The sequence below is a fragment of the Canis aureus genome, chromosome 10 (assembly GCF_053574225.1).
Source record: "Canis aureus isolate CA01 chromosome 10, VMU_Caureus_v.1.0, whole genome shotgun sequence".
In the NCBI taxonomy this organism is placed as follows: domain Eukaryota; kingdom Metazoa; phylum Chordata; class Mammalia; order Carnivora; family Canidae; genus Canis; species Canis aureus.
In genome coordinates, this window is record NC_135620.1 from 68,077,887 (window position 1) to 68,099,321 (window position 21,435).

At 46.4% G+C, this 21,435-nt stretch overlaps 1 protein-coding gene across 2 annotated transcripts; it reads right to left on the minus strand.

The window, feature by feature from the left end:
* Positions 1–348: 348 nt before the first annotated feature.
* On the minus strand, positions 349–21,390 carry PTGR1 (prostaglandin reductase 1). 2 transcript variants are annotated; one of them, XM_077912895.1, is made up of 10 exons: positions 21,133–21,390; positions 18,293–18,408; positions 16,716–16,761; positions 15,400–15,456; positions 14,654–14,821; positions 11,799–11,916; positions 10,933–11,088; positions 8,290–8,398; positions 4,702–4,820; positions 349–544 (listed from the first exon to the last, which is right to left on the minus strand). In XM_077912895.1, the coding sequence occupies exons 2-10, from the start codon at positions 18,396–18,398 to the stop codon at positions 434–436; spliced, it is 990 nt and encodes a 329-aa protein (XP_077769021.1). In that variant the 5' UTR covers positions 18,399–18,408; positions 21,133–21,390; the 3' UTR covers positions 349–433. The 2 variants fall into 2 exon arrangements, with proteins under 2 accessions (XP_077769021.1, XP_077769020.1); XM_077912894.1 differs by lacking the exon at positions 21,133–21,390 and adding an exon at positions 19,815–19,967.
* Positions 21,391–21,435: the final 45 nt, after the last annotated feature.

A 21,435-nucleotide genomic window follows, 5' to 3' on the forward strand; every position in this document is an offset into this window, starting at 1 on the left:
AGATCATGACCTCAGTGGGAGTCAAGAGTTGGACACTTAATGTCAGTCCCCCAGGCACACCCATGCTGGTATTTGAAGTAAATTATAATACGTATATAGAGCAGATGTTACTATCCTCACTTTACAGATCAGAAAAAGAAAAAAAAATCAGAACTCTAAAGTCACAGAAGCAGTTAACTTTTTACGCTAAACCATTATTTTGTACCATAACCCACAAGGAGTGTAGCAGGGAGTGAGGTGACTGGCTGTTGCTCACTACGTAATTTTCACCCCTGTTCTAATTACATTCCACTTAAATGTGTTTCATAAGGTAGATCAAACTCATTACAATGACTCTTTCTTAGATAATGAAGGTAGTATACATTTTTTATTAAATGGTTAGAAAGAAATTGTCATCATCCAAATGATTTCTAGATTCCATGTGTCATTTTTTTCATGCTTTCACTATTGTTTTTCCCAAATTATCTCCTTTCAGCATTCCCATAAATGCAGCCGGCATGTTTTCAAATCCTTCAGTGACGTATTCGTGGTACTGGATTTTACCCTGCATCAAAACAACAACAAATATCACAGATTAATTTCATATTCTAACTGATACACTCTTCCCATCATAGCAACACACTTACTGGTTTACACCGCAGGCAGGTTGGAAATCTAAGATGGAGGCCCTGTCCTCTGTGACCTTAGAGTCAGTCTGGGGGCGTGATCCACAGAGTACACCGAACAATTTAATAATAGGCGTTAGGTCACAGTATAATAAGAATGTCCCAGGAAATGATTAAGCAATTTCTAAGTAAATTACATGGAAAATTTTAATAATGCAGTGATCTCAGAAGATGTGGAAGATGGAGAAAGGGGCCCCCATTCCAGGGGATTATCTGCTTTAATTCTTCCAGTAGCTTCAGGACGTAGCATCCTTACCTCTTTGACCCCTGAAGAGGAAGAGCCTGTTCAGCAAATGTAAATACCATGGCAGTCTAATAATCTGTCCTCCCGTCAAGCCCAGATTCTTTCAATATATGTTGAACATTCACTTTGGAGTGTGGGAGGGAAGGGTTCATTTAGTGACGGTTTTTCATTTTCCTTTCTACTACAAGACAGTCTACTAAGTGGGACTAATTTATGTTTTCAAGGGTTTTTGTTTTGTTTTTTAAGGGATCTTATGTGGAGACTGGAGTTAGCCGATATCACTTACTTTCCTAATGTATTCCAGTGATGGCCTACCCCTCGTGATGGATTTATGGAGGCGCTATTGGCCTGGGGTCACTCCACTAATTAATATGTATAGAGGGCAGGGATTTGAACTCTTGACTAGAAAGCGCCAGCTCGTTCCTGTTCTAAAGAGGCAAAGAGGGGCCTTGGGTGGCTCAGTGGTTGAGCATCTGCCTTTGCCTCAGGTCATGATCCTTGGGTCCCGGGACAGAGTCCCACATGGGGCTCCCTGCATGGAGCCTGCTTCTCCCTCTGCCTGTGTGTCTCTGCCTCTCTCTCTGTGTCTCTCATGAATATATAAATAAAATCTTAAAAAAAGTAAAATAAAGGAGGCAAAGAACCTGGAAAGGAGTTAAAAGCTATAACCGAAAGTTTAAAAGTTAAAAGTAGAGTGTTAATAATACAGTAGATTAAGGTACAGAACACAGGGCATGTGGAAAGTCTTTGTACTAATTTTGTTATTTTTTTCCTTAAAACTGTTCTAAAAGAAAAGTATATTTTTCAGAAGGGGAGGAGATGAGAAAAAAAAATAAGTAGATGGGAGAGAAATTAGGCCAAGTCACAAGTTACTGAAAACAAAACTACCATTGGCCCACTCTGTTAGGAGGCATTAGGAACACCAGCGCGGTGGCTTCTTGTCGTCAGCTGTGATTATGGGAGGGCTAGATCAGATTTCACCAAGAGGGACAAAGAGGCTCCACACTGGGGACTTAAAAATCATTCAGCTCTTCTCAGCTTCCTGGAAAGAGCCCAGCTCAGCACTCCAAGCGTTAGCCTGGGAAAAACACCAATCTCCAGTGGCTGCCGGGGGAGCAATCTATTTCTGTGAATTGGGAAACGATGACACAGCCAGGAGTTTAGAGGTGTAATACCACCTTTCCCCTCTAAAACTAGAGTAATGCCCCTTGGTTATTCAGAGTTCTGGGAGAGTATATCACAGCACAGGACAAGGGGATGGGTGTCTTCCTGTGGCTCCGAAGCCATGGCTACAAGAAGACACCGAACTTGAACTTGGACCTGGAAGAGCTGCGGCACAAAGATATGCCCCTCCAACATTTATTCAACAATATTCGTCTAGTGTTGACACTGAACGAGACACTACTCTGGATGCTGCGGTACGTCGGAAAACAAAATGCACGAGGGAGATCCCTGGGTGGCTCAGCGGTTTAGCACCTGCCTTTGGCCCAGGGTGTGATCCTGGAGTCCTGGGATCGAGTCCCACTTCAGGCTCCCTGCGTGGAGCCTGCTTCTCCCTCTGCCTGTGTCTCTGCCTCTCTCTCTCTCTGTGTCTCTCATGAGTAAATGAATAAAATCTTAAAAAAAAAAAAAGAAAAGAAAACAAAATGCACGAATGTTACTGCCTTCGTGGAGGTTACATTCTCACAAGAGGGAGATGGGCAATAAATATAAGTGAATTATAGTATGTGTCATGCTAAAAGACGATAATTGCTAAGGGTAAAAGTAAGCTAAGGAGGATCAAGAATGAAGGGAGATTGCAGGGATGCCTGGGGGGCGCAGCTGGTTAAGCATCTGACTCTTGGTTTCCACTCAGGTCATGATCTTGGGGTTGTGATCTTAGGATCCTGGGACCCTGCCCCTCAATGGGCTCCTGCCTGAGCGGGAGTCTGCTTGTCCCTCCCCCTCTGCCTCTCCCCACCCCCCACCCCGGCTCGCATGCACGCACACTCACACGCACACACACTCATGTGCGCGTGCTCTCAAAAAAATAAAATTTTAAATCTTAAAAAAAAAATGAGAGAGGATTTCAATTTAAAATAGGGCCATAAATAAATAAATAAATAAATAAGGGCCATTTTTCAGCACGGGTGGTTCAGTGCTTAGTGCCTGCCTTCAGCCCAGGGCCTGATCTGGGGACCCAGGATCGAGTCCTACGTCAGGCTCTCTGCATGGAGCCTGCTTCTCCCTCTGCCTGTGTCTCTGCCTCTCTCTCTCTCTGTGTCTCTCATGAATAAATAGGTAAAATCTTTTAAAAAACAAATAAATAAAATAAAATCGGACCATTTTAAAAGTTGCCTCATTAAGAAGGTAGTTTTTAGCAAAGACCTGAGGGAAATGATCAAATTAAGGAAGCAGTTAGAGGGACAGAGGGCAGTGGGGAGGGGTTGGGCAGAGCGAGCGAGGGGATGAACACTAAGAAATGAAATCAGAGAGGTAACAGAGGTCACATCCTGTACAGCCCTGTAGGTTTGATTCTAAGTGAAATGGAGCACTTTTCAGGGTTTGGAGCCTAAGAATGACAGGGCTTGATTTATGCTTTAAAAGATCACCCTGGCAGCTGCTGGGGCAGAGTCGGGAGGTCAGACAGAGGCTCTTCTAACATCCAGGCCAGAGCAGATGGCGGCCTGGGCCAGGGCAGCAGCAGGGGACGTGGGAGAGCTGGTCAAATCCTGCGGGTAGCCTGAAGGTTGAGCCACCCAGAATTTCCCAACAGATGAGATGTGGGCATGAGAGAAAAAAGAATCAAAGATGATTTCAAGGTTTTTGGATTGAGCAACTAGGAGGATAGAATTGCCGTAACTGAGATGGTGAGGTCTGTATATGGAATGGCTCTGGCAGGAAAGATCAAGACATATTTAGTTTTTGACGTATTGAGTGGAAGATGTGTCTTACACATTCAAGTGCAGCTGTTGAGCGGCTGAGAGCCCAGGGGAGAGATCCAGGCTGGAGACAGACATTTAGAAGCTGTCAGCACACTGATGATATTTAAAGCCAAGAGCCTGGCTGAGCTAAGTGAGGGATGGGCAGACTGTGGGTGGAGAAGAAAAGAAGCCCAGTCCCAGCCCTTGGGACACTCTACTATTAATTTGGAGAGAAGAAAAGAAGCTAACAGAGGAGGAGGTCCTCTGGGGAGGACGAATCTATGAGGAAAACCAAGAGCCAGGGGAAGAAAGTGCCCAAGGAGAGCGGGATCACCTCTGTCAAGCAGTCCCCTAGCCAAGTGATGCTAAGAACTGACCGCTGCAGTTCACAGTGTGAGGACACCGTCAATGTTGACAAAAGCAATTTTGGTGGAATGGCAAGAGTGTAAAAGCCTGATTATGTGGGTTTAAGAAAGAATGGAAAGAGAGGAACTGCAGACAGTGAGTGTGAACAACACTCTGGGATTTTGTTCTAAAGGGGGAAACCAGGAAGCCCGGGTGGCTCAGTGGTTTAGCGCTGCCTTCAGCCCAGGGCGTGATCCTGGAGACCTGGGATCGAGTCTCACGTCGGGCTCCCTGCATGGAGCCTGCTTCTCCCTCTGCCTGTGTCTCTGCCTCTCTCTCTCACTGTGTCTCTCATGAATAAATAAATAAAATCTTAAAAAAAAATAATCTTAGAAAAAAAAAATAAAGGGGGAAACCGAGAAACTTGTGTCCGCGGTGGAGATGGAACCTATCGTGTAGAAAGGGAATGAGAGAAAAAAAAAAAAAAAAAAAAAGGGAATGAGATCTAGTGTACAACCAAGACAGTGGCTCTGGAGCCTGTTACCTCTATGACCCATGTCAGCAAGTCTTTCAGAGCCTTCTGGCGGACATCTCCTTGCCAGCGATTAACGATGAACCCTTCCATGCGGAGCTGCTGATAGATAATATTCTCCGGGGGTGGGCCTGTGAACAGGAGGACACATTTAGATGACAGGGTCCAGGAAGGTGGCCCTGGTGAAAACACAAGCAGTACAAATCACGTCACTGTTCTCCTAGATTTCTCCACTCTTTTCTTTTTCTTTTTTTTTTTAAGTTTTATTTTATTTTATTTTTTAAAATTTTTATTTATTTATGATAGTCACAGAGAGAGAGAGAGAGGCAGAGACATAGGCAGAGGGAGAAGCAGGCTCCATGCACCGGGAGCCCGATGTGGGATCCGATCCCGGGTCTCCAGGATCGCGCCCTGGGCCAAAGGCAGGCGCCAAACCGCTGCGCCACCCAGGGATCCCTCTCCACTCTTTTCTGATCCCTGTGGATCAGACACAGGGGCCTCTGTGGTAGGCAAAGTAATGGTCCCCAAAGACGGCCGTATCCTCGCTCCCAGAACCTGTGAATGCCTTTCCTTACATGGCAAAAGGGATTTTGCAGGTATGATCAAGTCAAGAGCCTGTAGATGAAGAGACGATTCTGTATAATCCAGAGGAGCACAATATAATCACAAGGGTCCTTGTAAGGGATGCAGAAAAGTCAGAAGAAAAAATACGGATGATGGAAACACAGATCAGAGTGAAAGAGAGAGAGAGAGAGACACTGGAAGATTCTGTGTTGCTGGTTTTGAAGATGGAGGAAGGGACCATGACCCAGGAAATAAAGGCAACCTCTGGAAGCTGGAAAAAGCAAGGAAACAGCTTCTCCTCTGAGCCTTCAGAAAGAATTCAGCCCTGCTGACCATTTTAGACTTTTGATCTCCAGAACTATAGGACAATAAATCTGTGTTGTTGTAGAGCCCGTAAAGCTGAGCTAATTTGTGACTGACACACACTCAAGAGTCCTTACACGGGGAACGTCCAGCCTTCACATGCCAGGAGCAAGGCCCACCGAAAACTTGCCAAACAGTTCTGCAGGACAGAAGGAGGCCCCAAAGGAGAACCTGTGAAAATGTGTGACTCAAGCCTAAATACCCTGATATTCCCGATGCTCAGTGTGTTCTTCTTTTATGGCTTACTGTTGTCCTATGGCATAGACCTATCTCCTGTTCTCTTCTCAAAGCAGATATAAAAAAAATCTAGTGTCCACCATGGCCTAAGAGCCAAGAAAGAAGAGGTGAAGGGGCTCAGCAATCCTAACCACCCGTGCCCTAGCCGTTCTGAGATACCAAGAGTAGAGCAAACAGGAGGCTCACAACGTAGTATGCGTGGGAATCACACAGAGGGCTTCTGGAAAGAGGTCTCTGGCCCTCCCCTGAAATTTCTGATTGTGGATATGGAGTAGATCCCAAGAATCTGTATTTCTAACAAATTTTCAGGAGATGGTGACGTTGCTGGTCCTGGGCCCACACTTTGGGAACCACCAGCCTGGAAGAAGCACCAGGCTACCCTGTGAGTGAGTCGTGAGGGCGACACAAGAGAGCGGCACGTCCAAATGCTAGGTTGCTCTTGCAGAAGGAGTGCTTCTTCAGAAGATCCACGCCAACCGTACTTCTTCTGGGGCTAAGGACTGGAAGCCTCATTTCCTCATCTTGGAAGAGGATGAAATACTATTTCTGGGCTTATCCATACTGATGGGAATATGGTTTCTTTATTGGGAGCAACGAGAATGTGACATTTTAGCAGAGAGGAAGGGAGGGAAAAAGTAAAACAAGACAAAATCAGAGAGAGAGAGACAAACCATGAGAGACTCTTAATCATAGGAAACACATTGAGGGGTGCTGGGGAGGAGGAGGCTGGGTGGATGGGCTGGGTGATGAGCTTTAGGGAGAGCACATGATGGAATGAGCCCTGGGTGTTATATAAGACCGATGAATCACTGAACTCCACCTCTGAAACTAATAATATACTATATGTTAATTAACTGAATTTAAATATTAAAAAAGGCTAAAACCCATCAATCAAAGAGAAAAAAAGAATGTGGCCTTTTAATGTGGCATTAAAGCCAGGGAAATAATTAATTACCCCCTGGGCTATCCTAACAATGTAATATGTTAGAATTTCTGGAGATCAGAGGCAGCGCAGGATCTCATCTAAAACGGATGGACAAGGCCAGCTGATGCCCCAAAGACCTATCTGAGCAGCTGAACTTCCAAACTCTAATTGCTAAAAAGACTAGATCAAGTTACTGGACCCAAAATATTTGGCTGTACCTAACTGGACTATGGTCAAGAAAATGCATCCTGGAGCTTTGCTCAAGTGGGCAGGCAGCAGATTTCCCATGATTCTAGCTTAGCATCAGTTAGAAAAATATAGGGGAAAAAAAAGTCCCTAACAATAAGACTGCCAACTGCACCTGGAGTCTTCTTCTTAGAGAAGTTAGTGTCTTTGATTTTTCACAACCAAGAGGGAATCCACAAGCTGTCCTTTCCCAGCTCCTTCCACTCTTGCTCACTTGTCTGAATGCAGTTGTGGGTCGTTAACTAGCAGGGCTGTAGGGTTTCATTCGCATGAGTGAAGCCTATCACAGAATGAATACCCAATTTATTTATGGTTATCATCCCAGATCCCGATGACACGCTCCAAAATTCCTTTTTGCTCTGTTTTCCTCCTTTTTTTGGACCACAGGTAAATCTGTATCTCATCAACAGCACAGAATTGTGGAGGGGTGCCTGGGTGCCTCAGTGGATTGAGTGACCCACTCTTGGTTGCCACTCAGGTCTTGATCTCAGGGTCGTGGGATTGGGCCCCAAGCACTTGGCACTGAGTTTGCTGGAGATTCTCTAGCCTGGCCACTGCCCTCCCCCTTGCCACACCAGCTCCCTCCCTCCCTCTCTCTCTCTCAAATAAAATAAAATAAAAATCTTTTAAAAAATTGTAGTAATAGAGAAGGACTCAGTATGAAGAGTTCAGAAGACCTGACTTTGAGACTCTGGTGAATAGGACTTAAAGAGCCCCTGGTCCTCTTGGCCATTCATCTCCCATCCATATAATAAGAGGCCTGTACAACATCTCTCAGAGAACTAGGACTCAAGGAATATAGCTCTTTAGCTGACACTGCTTTTGGACCTCTGTGGAGATGGGAGAGAGGAGAGGGCAGTCTGAAGGCAGCACTAAACCGCTGAGCCACCCGGGCTGCCCTGTCTTCAATATCTTAAAGAACCCTAATATTGCACCAGCCAGACCAAGGTGTTCTGTTTCTACATCAGATCATGACTGTCTTTTCACACCTTTACCCAAAACAACAGGTAAAAAATGAAAACTTTTAAAATTATCAACATTTGTCTGTTTTCAGATTGTTATTTTTATATATCAAAAAATGTAATATAAGCTATTTAGTACAAATATATGAAACTACATATTTTTAGTTTAATAAAGACGATTTCATCAAGAATTATCAGGAAGTCTTAACATTTTGATAGTCACTGGCCTATGCCATGTCTGTAAATCTTCTCCTTGTCTAGTCTTTCTACATCTGTGAAAGCTCATGTGCATGAGCTCATTACCTGGGGGAAGTGGGCGAGTACTATTATATGTCGAGATGGCCCCACAAATAGCAATTCTTCCAAACTTCTTCATCTGGGGAATAACAATGTTTGAAAACTCTCCACCTACCTAAACAGAGAGGAAGAAAAAAAAATCACTGACTTTAAGTAATCTAAGCACTAGAAGATTCAGAAGTATCAGTAAGTCACAACCATCATTTCATAAAATTTATTTTAGAAGTAAAAAAACACCTAATTGAATTAGCACAGCAGTGCAGAAAATTGCAGTTGGAAAAAGATAGGAGAGGCTGGGATTTCTCTTTGACGATAGGAACATACTCTGATCAATTCAATAATCTCATTGCTCCTACCTAAAAGCATGGAATAAATACTCAAAAGCCACATCAAGAACAAAGTTGGAAGACTCACATTTTCCAATTTCAAAACTTACTACAAAGCTGTATTAAGAAAGTGTGGGAATAGAAATATAGATCCGTAGAACTGAATTGAGAGTCCAGAAATAAACTGTTACTTTATGGTCAATTGATTTTTGACAAGAGTGCCAAAACAATGCAATAAGAGGAAAAAATAGTCTTTCAACAAATGGTGCAGAATAACTGGATATGGAAAAGAATGAAATTGGACCCCTTCTTACACAATACACAAAAATTAAAATAAATGCATCATGGGCCTACGTTTAAGAGTTAAAACCATACAACTCTTAGAAGAAAACAGGAGTAAATCTTTGTGACCTTGGAGAAGGCAAGGCCTTCTTAGACAGGACACCAAAAGCCTAAGCAACAACAGGAGAAAAAAACTGGGCTTCATTAAAATTTAAAGCTTTTGTGCTTCAAAGGATGCTTTTCTTTCACTATCTAGAAAATGAAAGAAAAAAAAAGAAAGTGAAAGGCAACTCACAGAAGAATTGCAAACCACATAGAGTCAATCCTCCTTATTAGTGTATTCCATATTTGAGAATGGGACTACTTACTTGCTAACATTTATTTATAACCCCAAAATCAACACAAGCTTGCCTGTCCATTTGGAGACATGCCTAGAGGCAGTGAAAGAGACACAAAGTTCCCAGCTAAGGTCAAAAAAAGGCCAATGCTCTGTTTTCTTTTTTCAGCTCTCGGGAGGGATTACCAGGGAGGGAAGGCAATAGGGGGCAGTGCAGAGTAGTTCAAAAAGCTCCAGCTCTGGGGCTGGTTGGATGGGGTGTGAATCCCAACTCTGGAAGAATGGGTTTCTGGGTAAGCCTCAGGCAAGCTTCTTTCCACTTCTGAACTCCTTTCTCTTTTGAAAAATGAAGAAAATAGAAGCTGTAGGAAGAGTTCTTTTTAGGATTTAAGATTGTAATCAAGGTGAAACATGTATGTATTTGTACATACTTTCCCTAGAAGCAATGGCTCCGGGTTTGTGGGGACTTGATGAAAAAAAACACAAACAAACAAAAAAAACAAAACAAAACAAAAAAACAAAAAAAACTACCAGGAATATTGAGAATTGAGTATATGTGATAAGGGACTTCTCAGAACCTTTACGAAGAACTCTTTTTTTTTTTTTAAGATTTTTTTTTTAATTTTTATTTATTTATGATAGTCACAGAGAGAGAGAGAGAGAGAGAGAGAGAGAGAGAGAGGCAGAGACATAGGCAGAGGGAGAAGCAGGCTCCATGCACCAGGAGCCCGACGTGGGATTCGATCCCGGGTCTCCAGGATTGTGCCCTGGGCCAAAGGCAGGCGCCAAACCGCTGCACCACCCAGGGATCCCACGAAGAACTCTTAAAACTCAATAAGCCAATTGAAAAAATGGGCAAAAGATTTGAAGACATTTCTCAAAAAATATACAAATGGCCGTTAAGTACACAAAAAGATGTCCAATATCATGAACAATTAGGGAAATAAAGATCAAAACCACAGTGAAATACTACCTCAAACCTACGAGGATAGCCACAATAAAAATGAGAGATAGTAAGTGTTGGTGAGGATGTAGGGACATTGGAACCATCATATATTGCTGGTGAGAATGTAAAATAGTGCAGCCATTTTGCAAAAATTTTTGTCAGTTCCTCAAAATGTTAAATATGGAGTTACCACGTGACCCAACAATTCCACTTACAGGTTTATACCTAAGAAAAATGAAAACATACGTTCACACAAAAACTTGATCGTGCATGCTCATAGTAACATTATGTATAAGAGCCAAAAAGTGAAAATTACTCAGATGCTCATCAATTCATGGGTGGATAAACAAAACGTAGTATATCCATACAATGGAATATATCCTGGCCACAAAAAGGAATGAAGCACTGATACACATTACCACACGGATGAACCTGAAAACATGTATAGTGTAAGAAGCCAGTCACAAAAGACCACTCTTTGGGGGAAATGAGGAGTCACTATAATGAGTACAGGATTTTTCAGGAGGGAATAATGAAAATATCCTAAAATTGATTGAGGTGATGGTTGTATAATTCTATGAATATACTACACTAAATTCAACACTTTAAAAATGGGCGAGTTATATCTCAATAAAGCTGTTTTTTTTTTTAAAGTCACCCATACTTTCTTCATATATTTTAGGTGGAAACTCTAGAACCATATTCTCTTGTATAGTACTTTGTTAGTAAATAAGATATTAAGCCCAATTTGCACTCACATTATCAAAGTAACAATCATAACCATCAGGAGAGGCTTTTTTCAAAGTTTCTTCCAAAGACTTTATGGTTTTGTAGTTAAAGGCAACATCATATCCAAGCTTTTTAAGGTAGGCAACCTTTTCGTCAGACCCTGCTGCTCCAACAACTTTGCAGCCCTAAATGGGGAGGAAAAAATGGAAACCATTTATAAGCCAAAAGCATGGACCAACCTCCCCTCTTCCCAGTCTAGTAAGGTCAGCTTCCCCAGGAACACCCTCCTACGTGCTGAGCCACATCTATGAAGATATCATAATGGGCCAATAGGCCCTTAGGTGAAATTAGTCCCTGAATCAGCTTATACCCAACTGTAGCTTCAGCTCGCCTCTGACCAACCAATAGATCCCAGTCTATGGTTATGTGCTTTGCTGTTCGTTTTAACTTGTTGGCTTGACAATCTATTTATTTGACTCTCTTGTTTATTTTGGGGCTTCTCTTGCAGTGACTTGCATGCTATCTTTTGGGACAGTGGTCCTTTAGACTATAATTTGGTCCCAGCTCTGGGAATCTCAGCCCTCTTATCAGCTCTCCCGGTGACTGTCCCCTTATTATTCGATTTGGGCTAAAGTATTGGACTTGATCCTGTCTAATCAGGAACTAGAGAGCATTCCAAAAATCACTTTCAGGATGAGACTAGAGACTGTATTGGTACAATGAGAGTGACTCTTCAGAAATCTCTCTTATATTGTCAATGTATCTTTGACTTCTAAACAAGACCCACCAAACTAAACTCCCTGACACTAGGGAAGGTCTGCTGTGCTCACTGTTGTATTCCCCGTGCACACCCTGGGTATTGAGTCAATGTTTGGTACCAGAAGAAGACACTTACCTTGAGCTTAGCAATCTGCCCCACCACAGAGCCCACTGCCCCTGCTGCTGCATTAACCATCACTGTTTCTCCACCCTTCACACCACAGATGTCAAGGAGGCCAAAGTAGGCTGTTAGTCTGAGGGAAGAGAATTGAAGATACGTGGATAGATTTGTTGCTTTCCCCTATAACTCATTAACTGAGGCTCTGTTTTACTACACAAGCCAAGGTGCAGCCTTGAGATAGGATGAGTAGTAGAAAAATGTTAAGTTATGTCTTTGCACCCCGAGTCTGAGTCAGTGAAATCTATATCCACTATGGCAATTGCCAAGCCGCTTGCAAAATTTCAGACAAGTTCATGTAAAATTATTTCTATATGAGACAGAAACTATACATCTGCTTTTGAGTATGTCTGGGGACCCATTAGAGTTGGACATTGAAGGTGAGGCAGTGAAAGGCACAGAAATGTGCACTTTTTTCTGAGGACCCCAAAGCTAATATTCCCACAGTGTTTTTCGAAAGTTGGATGGAGCACCACCTGCCTCAGAATCACTTGGGAGTTTTATTAAAATTTAAATTCCCAGGCCCCACCTCAGACCCACTGATTCAGAAATTCTGGGACGTGAAGACCTGAACGTTATATGATGAGGTGATTCTTATGAATGTAAGCAACTGAGAACCATTGCCTTAATGAATGCTGAAGCCAGACGGTGCCAGGCAAGTTTGCATAACCTCAGACGAGAAGGAGAAGGCGGATTTCTGATTGTGACATTCCACCCATGACGGCCCTCCCAACCCCAATCTCTGTCCTAGAACATTCTAAAACCAGCCTTTAATTAGACATGTTGACCTAGGATACACAAGGCCTTTCCGAAATATCACATCCTTCTAAAAATGGAAAGGAGGTAAGGTGGAAAAGCCAACAGTAAAGAAATCTTAGAGGAAAAAGTAAAGGCACACTTTGGTCTGAGGGGGACTTATTATTATTATTATTATTATTATTATTATTATTATTGATTTTATTTATTTATTCATGAGAGACAGAGAGAGAGAGGCAGAGACACAAGCAGAGGGAGGAGCAGGCTCCCTGCCGGGAGCCCGATGTGGGATTCGATCCCGGGACTCCAGGATCACACCCTGGGCCAAAGGCAGGCGCTTAACTGCTGAGCCATCCAGGGATCCCTGAGGGGGATTTAAATAACAAAATTGCTTTGTTGGAGAGCAAAACACATGAACCCCTCCAGCTTCACAGGGGTCCAATGAAGGAAATAATGTAACCTTCGGGGGGAATGTTAAATCTCTGGAACCTGGACAGCTATAAGACATCCTAGGTTTCAGAGTTCAATTTCTTTTATAGTCTACAGCAGAAGTTCCAGTGTTCTTGAGGCGTTGACCCATCCCACTGGTAAGTAGTCCATAATGGCAGGCATGCTCAAGAAATGGACGGTGTGTCATAGGAGGTGAGAAACAAGGCATAACTCCTCCTCCCCCATCAGTGAGAACCGCCGGAATAAAGGTGATTGTTTGGAGTAAAAGTGCAGTCCTCAGGGGCTTGGAACAGGTGAATGAGACACACACGCAAAGGAATAAATTATGCTCTGTTTAGGATTCAAACCTCCTACTACTTTACAGATTACTCTCTCCCCAACGAAGTCATGGGAGACTGGCTTCAAGGTTTTCTCATGTCTCCCTTCACCCCTGCATTCCTCCACCTGGCCCACTTTATTTTTTTTATTTTATTTTTTATTTTATTTTTACTGGCCCACTTTAGAGAGAAAGACGGATGGGATAATACGGTGGGAGGAAGAGCTCACTAGTAGAGGGTACAAGGCAGGCAGGCAGGACCCAGAACCACTATAATTCTGTTGAAGACCCGCTTATTAAAGTAAGAAGTATTGAGCATCCTCCAATCTCACAATATTGTCTCTTGGCCACAGCAGTTCTGAGGAAATCATATTCTGAGTGCAATATGAATTTGGGGTGTCAGGGACTGGTTTGGCTAGAGGCTGATCGTTTGGGGTATGAATTTCCATTTCATTCTTTAGAAGTCCTCTGAAGGTTGAAAAAGGAAGGGAGGGAGGGAGGGAATGAGGGAAACAGTGAGAGAGGGAAGAAGGGAAGAAGGAAGGAAAAGATCATACAACTTAGAGAAAGAAAGGAAATTCATGAATTCCAGGCTAAAAACGTTTTTTTTGGGGGAAACTCCAACAAAAAGAATTCAATTGACCTTGCTTCTCCAGGCCGTAAGAGGAAACTTGAGGTCCTAAGTGCAGCTGTGACAGGATGAACTGATCAGGAGTCTTCTTGAGGGATAAGGCCAAGGAACTCCTGAGTAGTTCAAGTCTGTGTCAAGCTAAGTGACTGTTCAAAACCATATTTATGACTCGTTTCAGTTATTTAAACTTCAGATCCCTTTATACCTCAGGAAATTCAGATGTGCATAAGGAAATGTGGGGAATGAGACAGTATAGAAAAGAAAAGCCAAGCCAGAATGAATTCCTTTCCCCTCTTTAAACTCTGAAATGGAGGCAGAGATGAGTGAAGAATGAAGCCAAGATGCTTCCAGGGACAGAAGGAGTTGGTTCCCCTGTGTTACCATTTGCCAGCTGCTAGAGAAGGATCATGCCCCTTGCTGCTCCTCACTGCTCCTCTCTGGACCAGGGGGTCTCTAGCCTCATTTTCCTTCTCTCTCCTTCAGTCCAAGGCTAACTCTAGCCCATCTTCTTCCCTTCTTGGTCCTATCATCTACTCTAACCAGTCCCTGAGCCTAGAATGACTCAAGTCTCTTCTTGTTGACCATATTCTGGACAAACTATTTTGGAAAACCAGAATGTCAGGTATTTAAACAAATGAAATATACACCCATGAAACTCACCCTGTCATGCCAATTGTTCCCAAAGCCAAAGACACTGGTACGGTGTCTGGCCACTCTGCAGACAGCTTTTCCAGATCTTTCCCATCAGAAATAGAGTGTGATGTCCAGCCTGAAGAAGCCACTACCACAGTTCCTGTTGGGAAGGCTGAGTTTTTACTTTCCACAACTCTGAAAGATAAAGCACATTAAGACATGGGAAACCTCTTTCAAGGGATGTGATGCTACATGGTTGGTGTTCCTAAAAGGGACTGAAGTGAACCCCATGGGCTGAAGAAACTATAGGGGTCTGGGAAGCCTGAGTGGCTCAGTGGTTGAGCGTCTGCCTTCAGTTCAGGGCGTGATCCCAGAGTCCTGGGATCGAGTCCCGTATCGGACTCCCCGCGGGAATCCTGCTTCTCCCTCTGCCTGTGTCTCTCTGTGTATCTCATGAATAAATAAATAAATAAAAAATTTTAAAGATGTTATTTATTTATTCATGAGAGACACAGTGAGAGAGAGAGGCAGAGATACAGGCAGAGGGAGAAGCAGGCTCCATGCAGGGAGCCCAACGCAGGACTCCATCCCGGGTCTCCAGGATCATGGCCTGGGCTGAAGGAAGAAGCTCAACCGCTGAGCCACCCGGGCTGTCTAAATAAAATCTTTAAAAAAGAAAAAAAGAAAGAAAGAAACTGTAGGAGTCATAGACAGAGACCCCAGCAGGAGATAGAGGACAGACATATTTTTCAAGCACTGAGACACACAAATACCTGGCCACTTGCTGCCCCATCATCATGTCACCCTCCTTCAATCTTTTGGCTGCCACTCTGCAAAAAAAAAAAAAAAAAAAATTCTTAATACATAGAGCATCTGGGGAGGGGCGACTGGGTGGTTCAGACGGTTGCATGTCCCACTTGATTCTGGCTGGGGTCAGGATCTGGGGGTCGTGAGATCGAGCATGGCCTGGGGCTCCATGCTGACCGTGGAGCCTGCTTTGGATTCTCTCCTTCTCCCTCTGCTCCCTCCCCACCCCCCACTCTTGCACGTGTTCTCTCTCTCTTTAAAAAAAATAAAAGAGCATCTGGAGAAAACCATCTTGAGTTCAGGCCACATGAAAAATCAACAAGAAAGTGTGTGTTGAGACGTGAAGGCAATAAAACCTGGTGAAATGCAGGAGGAGAGCTGTTAGTGGTAGTTCTGCTCTGTCACCCCAAAGCGGCATTCTGAGAGCATTTTCCAGTGAAAGGAACATGAGAATCTTACCATCATGCTCCACTATGGATGAGTTTCTACCAATAACTTTTAAAACATAACCCAGGGCAGCCTGGGTGGCTCAGCAGTTTAGCGCCGCCTTCAGCCCAGGGCGTGATCCTGGAGATACTGTGATTTAGTTACTTTTTTTTTTTTTTAAAGATTTTTTATTTATTTATTCATGATAGTCACAGAGAGAGAGAGAGAGAGAGGGGCAGAGACACAGGCAGAGGGAGAAGCAGGCTCCATGCACCAGGAGCCCGATGTGGGACTCGATCCCAGGTCTCCAGGATCGCGCCCTGGGCCAAAGGCAGGCGCCAAACCGCTGCGCCACCCAGGGATCCCGATACTGTGATTTAGAGTAAGAATTAATATAGTCTGTCTATATCCTATTTTTGGCAGAAAGCTCCTAAAACTCCTGGGATTTCCTAAGTGATGAGGTTGATAAAGTTATCTTTTTTTATGTTAACGAGGTGACTTTTGCGAAGCCCCGAAGGAGGGGGGCTGGTTGCCAGAAGCCAACTCGAACTCCGGATTAGAGGGGCTATAATTCTCACTGCCCCCTCCCCAGACCTCCGGGAAGTAGGGAAGGGCTGGAGGCTTACTCAGTTGTCAATGGTCAATGATTTAACCAACCATGCCTATGTGATGAGCCTCCATAAAATCCCAAAAAGACATCTTTTTGCTGGCAAAGATGAGCATCCATGAATCTTATCGTTGAATCATACTGGGGCAACAGGGGGAAATGACAATCAGTTGGATATTTTAAAAGATGGACTATTTCAAAACAGGGTCCAAAACACAACACATGAATTTTTAGGAGGAAAAATCATACCTCATGTAAGGATCCACGGTAAGGAACAAAGCTTCCAGCAGGACCTCTATAAAATAAAGCATTCCACAGGCAATTAGCAACTCAAGGCTCAGGGCACCTGGGTGGCTCAGTGGTTGAGCGTCTGCCTTTGGCTCGGGTCGTGGTCCTGGGATCAAGTCCCACATGGGGCTCCTTGTGGGGAGCCTGCTTCTCCCTCTGCCTGTGTCTCTGCCTCTCTGTGTGTGTCTCTCATGAATAAATAAATAAAATCTTAAAAAAAAAAGAGAGAGAGAGAGAGACTCAAGGCTTGATGCCTTCCTTGACTTTGGCATTCTAAATAAACACAGATCATCCTTCCGCTGCAGGGTTGCCCTTCTTCCATCTGTGCTTGCTGTTGAAGAGACCAGAGGGTGCCAGCCCAGATCATTATCATCATCCTATTATTTACTTAGCACTCACTCCATGCTTTACATGGGTTATTTTCCAGGAGATTCCCAGCTATTATAGTTTTGTTTTATTCAGGCTTAGGTTAAGGAACCTGCATGCTTACACAGTAAGCATGTAGTCAACTGCCATGACGTGACTGGATTATTATGACTTCCTAGCCTCGGCCTTGAAGCCAGATGGCAGGGTCTACTCATCATGAACTTCTCTTCATTATCATTTGCACTAGGTTGCAGCGCTCCTATGAGGTTTCACTGACAGCCCCCATTAGGATTAAAGAATATACATTTTGCTGGAGTGACCCTCATGCACATTCTCTGGAATTCTGAATCTGAGTCCTGGCCATCTATCCCAACTTAGATGGGACTGAACTTTGGCGTGCTATTTGATTGTGTGCGCCTTCCTCAAAGCCTGCCTACCTGCCTGCAAACACCCCGTGCTGTCTCTCTACAAGGCTAATCTCCAAACACGTTACAGAGTGTGCTGCTGTTTCTCTCCCCTTTGCCTTGTCCTTCCACTTCCCCCAATGGGATGGGAGACTCCTCAATGAAGGAGGAGAGTTTTTCTCTCCTGTCTGTGCATAGGATAAGTCTGAGCTCTGCACATGGCTGCTAGGCCCTGCTTACCCCACTCGCTCACCCAATCATCAGGCTTGCCAGGACCGAGAGGAAATCCTCCCCAAGGTCTGCTCAAAGTCATGAACAATGTACCTTTTCATTGATGAAGGAAATCAGAGGGATCCTCCCACATGACCTCAAGGCTTCACCCAGAAAACCTTGAAAAGTCTCTGTGATAGAGTGCAAAATTGCTCCAATCGCTGTGTGGGGACTCCTTGCCACTCCTCCCATCAAGAAGTCTATGTGTCACTCCTTGAATCGGGACTTGGCTGTGCGACGTGCTTCGTGTATTAGCCAACATGGTATAAGGAGAGGCTTGAAAGGTACTTGCCAACACTGTGAAGACAAAGAGCTCACAGCCTACTAGAAACTAGCAGGACTGAGGCCCGCATCTCTACAGAAAGCTTGCTAAGCACCAGACAGAGAAGTGAGGTCCATCCTGAGATTAGATATCCTGATGTCACTAAATTTTGAGGTAGTTTGTTATGCAGCAAAGGCTAACTGAAAGTCTTTTCCAGCTCAAATCTTATGACTTACCTCCATTTTTTAAGGACGGGAGTTCAACCGTCTTTAACTCAAAGTTACTATGAGTAGGGCTGCCTTCAAAGTGCTTCTTCAGAGTCCAGCTCTTAGCATGAACCATCTTGAAGTTCCTGGAACACAGTAAGCATGTAGTCAACTGCCACGATGTGACTGCATTTTTTTTTAAGACTTTATTTATTTATTCATGAGAGACACAGAGGGTAGAGAGAGAGAGAGAGAGAGAGGCAAAGGGAGAAGCAGGCTCCATGCAAGGAGCCTGACATGGGACTCGATCCTGGGTCTCCAGGATCATGCCCTGGGCCTAAGGCGGTGCTAAACTGCTGAGTCACTTGGGCTGCCTGATGTGACTGGATTATTAGGACTTCCTAGCCACGGCCTTGAAGCCAGATGGCAGGGTCTACTCATCATCTACTTCTCTTCATTATCACTTAACACCAACCACATTTATTAAGTATTTATTGCATTTCTATTCCTGTGCTAAGCTTCACAGTCATCATCTCATTTTATCTTCATAAACTCCCTTTAAGATAGGCATTCTTATCATTGCCAGGGTACAAATGAGGAAACCGAGGCTTCCCCAGAAATTTCCAAGGAAAAATGTTAACCAACACAGAAATTCTTCCCAGCCAGGATGCCTGATGGCTCAGTGGTTGAGCCTCTGTCTTTGGCTCAGGTGGTGATCCCAGGGTCCTGGGGTCAGGTCCCACCCACATCAGACTCTCCACAGGGAGCCTGCTTCTCCCTCTGCCTGTGTCTCTGCCTCTCTCTCTCTCTCTGTGTCTCTCATGAAGAAGAAAGAAAGAGAAAGAAAGAAAGAAAGAAAAGAAAAAAGAAAAGAAAAGAAAAGAAAAGAAAAGAAAAGAAAAGAAAAGAAAAGAAAAGAAAAATCCTTCCCAGCCACCTCTTGGGTTTCACGAGGGCCCTGGACAACTACCTGGTGTGCAAATGTTCTGTTCCTCACCTCACATAAAACAAATCCTGAGGCTCAAACACAAAGAACCTAAGAGAGGTCCATGCTCCCCCGTGAGATGGATGGAGCAAGTTTCTAAGGCCGCCAGACAGTCTGATCCTCCCGAACACCACCGCGGGGCGCTGCTGCTCCGCCCGGGGGCGAGTTTACTTTGGCACCAAAAAGGAAATCCAGGGTTTAAACTTGCCTCCGCAGGAAACCAAAAGATGATTCAGGCCGCCCTGAGCTGGGCGAGCAGGACACTTTGCTGGGACCCACCTGCCCCGCAGCACCTGCGCCCCCCCCGCCCCCCCAGGCCTGCTCGCTGGCAGTGTAAGCAGCAAAGAGGGAGGGGGGTCCCCGGAAAAGGAAACCGGACACAGCTTTCCCGCCACAGGAGAGAAGTTCATTCTAGGCCTTCGGCTATGCTTGGCACCTTGCCCTGCTGCCTCTACTTACCCAGCCTCCGCCGCAAGAGCTTCCTAGGAGGTGTTAGATTTACAAGGGAATGCAAGAAACCTCCGTCGTTCAGGATTTTCTGGAAAGAAAGGGAACGCAAGAACTCACGTCTTTGCCTGGCCTGGGCACAGCCCAAGCAAATCAGAGGCCACGAATCGGTGATCGGACTCCTTTGCTTCCCAACCTCGCTGTTTCAAAGCGAAGGCTGACCTCCGCCGCTCGCGGGCGGGCACCGGGGCCCTGGACCCCCGCAGACTGGTCACCCCGAGGCCTCCATCCCCCAGGACCCGGGCTCCGCCCACCTAGGGCGCCTTCGCCCCCGCCCCACACGGAACTTTCTTTCTTTCTTTTTTTTTTTTTTCTAAGATTTTATTTATTTATTCATGCGAAACAGAGAGAGAGCAAGAGGCAGAGACACAGGCCGAGGGAGGAGCAGGCCCCCTGCAGGGAGCCCGACGCGGGACTCGATGCCCAGACCCTGGGGTCACGCCCTGGGCCACCTGAGCCCCCCGGGCGTCCCCGGAACTTTCTTTTTCGCCCAGTCCCCGCATGAATACGCAGGCACCCTTGGCTTAGAACCTCCCCAACTTTGTTTTTCGGGGTGACACGACTTGGCGAAGTAGCCCTGCTGTTCTCCTTTACTCTTGCAAGTGAAACTCTTCCTTTTCCTATTCGTTGGCTTGGTTGTGTCTTTGGGCCCGACACGCACCGAGGCGCGACCCCCGTGGGGGCGGGGGCGGCGCCCGGGCCTTTGTGTTGCGGGGCGGTCGCGGGGGGCGGGGGGGGCGCGGGGCCGCAGCCCGGCTCTTCCACTTGCCTCCTTTCCCGCAGAGGCAGCCCCCGCGGACGGGTGGCCTCGCTGCGGGTCTGGGAGCCCCCGGAGCGGACCAAGTTCGGGGAGAGCCCCACCCGCCAGCCCAAGGGGTCGGAGCGCAGGGCCCCCGGGACCATCCCCGCACCCGTCCGTGCCCGCCCCCGGGCCCCCCCCCCCGCACCCACCCGTGCCCTCCCCCCGGGCACCCCCCGCCCCGCCCCCGTCCGTGGGCGCCCCCCGCCCCGCACCCACCCGTGCCCGTTCCCCGGGGCCCCCCCCACCCCGCACCCACCCGTGCCCTCCCCCCGGGCACCCCCCGCCCCGCCCCCGTCCGTGCGCGCCCCCCGCCCCGCACCCACCCGTGCCCGTCCCCCGGGCCCCCCCACCCCGCACGCGTCCATGCCCCCCCGGGTCCCCTGCCTTGCACCCACCCGTGCCCTCCCCCCGCCCCGCCCCGCCCCCATCGTGCCCGCTAACCGAATTCCGACCCCACCCTCCTCCTTCCTCGCGTCCCCGCTCCGCAGGCGCCGAGGTTCCCGGGCCGCCGCCGCCCCCGGCTCGCAGGCGGGCCCGTCGGTCCGTCCGTCCGTCGGTCGGTGCAGCGCGTCTCACCTCTCCGGGAACACGCAGGGCCTCGCTCCACTCTGCTCGCAGCGCGGGACTCGCCGGTCACTAGCGGGAGCAGCGGCGGAGCGACGCGCGAACCGTCCGCAGCTCTGGAAACGGCGAGAAAAATAGCGGGGCGGGGCCGTGTACCCCGGAGTCCGCAGCTCCGCGTCCGAGACCGGCAGGAGGTCGGGGCTCTGCAGCCCGGCGCCCACCGCCTGGACGTGTGGCCGCCCCGGGGGTGGGGCCTCCCGGGGGCGGTGCTGCTCCTCCCGGGCGGGTAAATCGCGGTGTGTGTGTGCGTGTGTG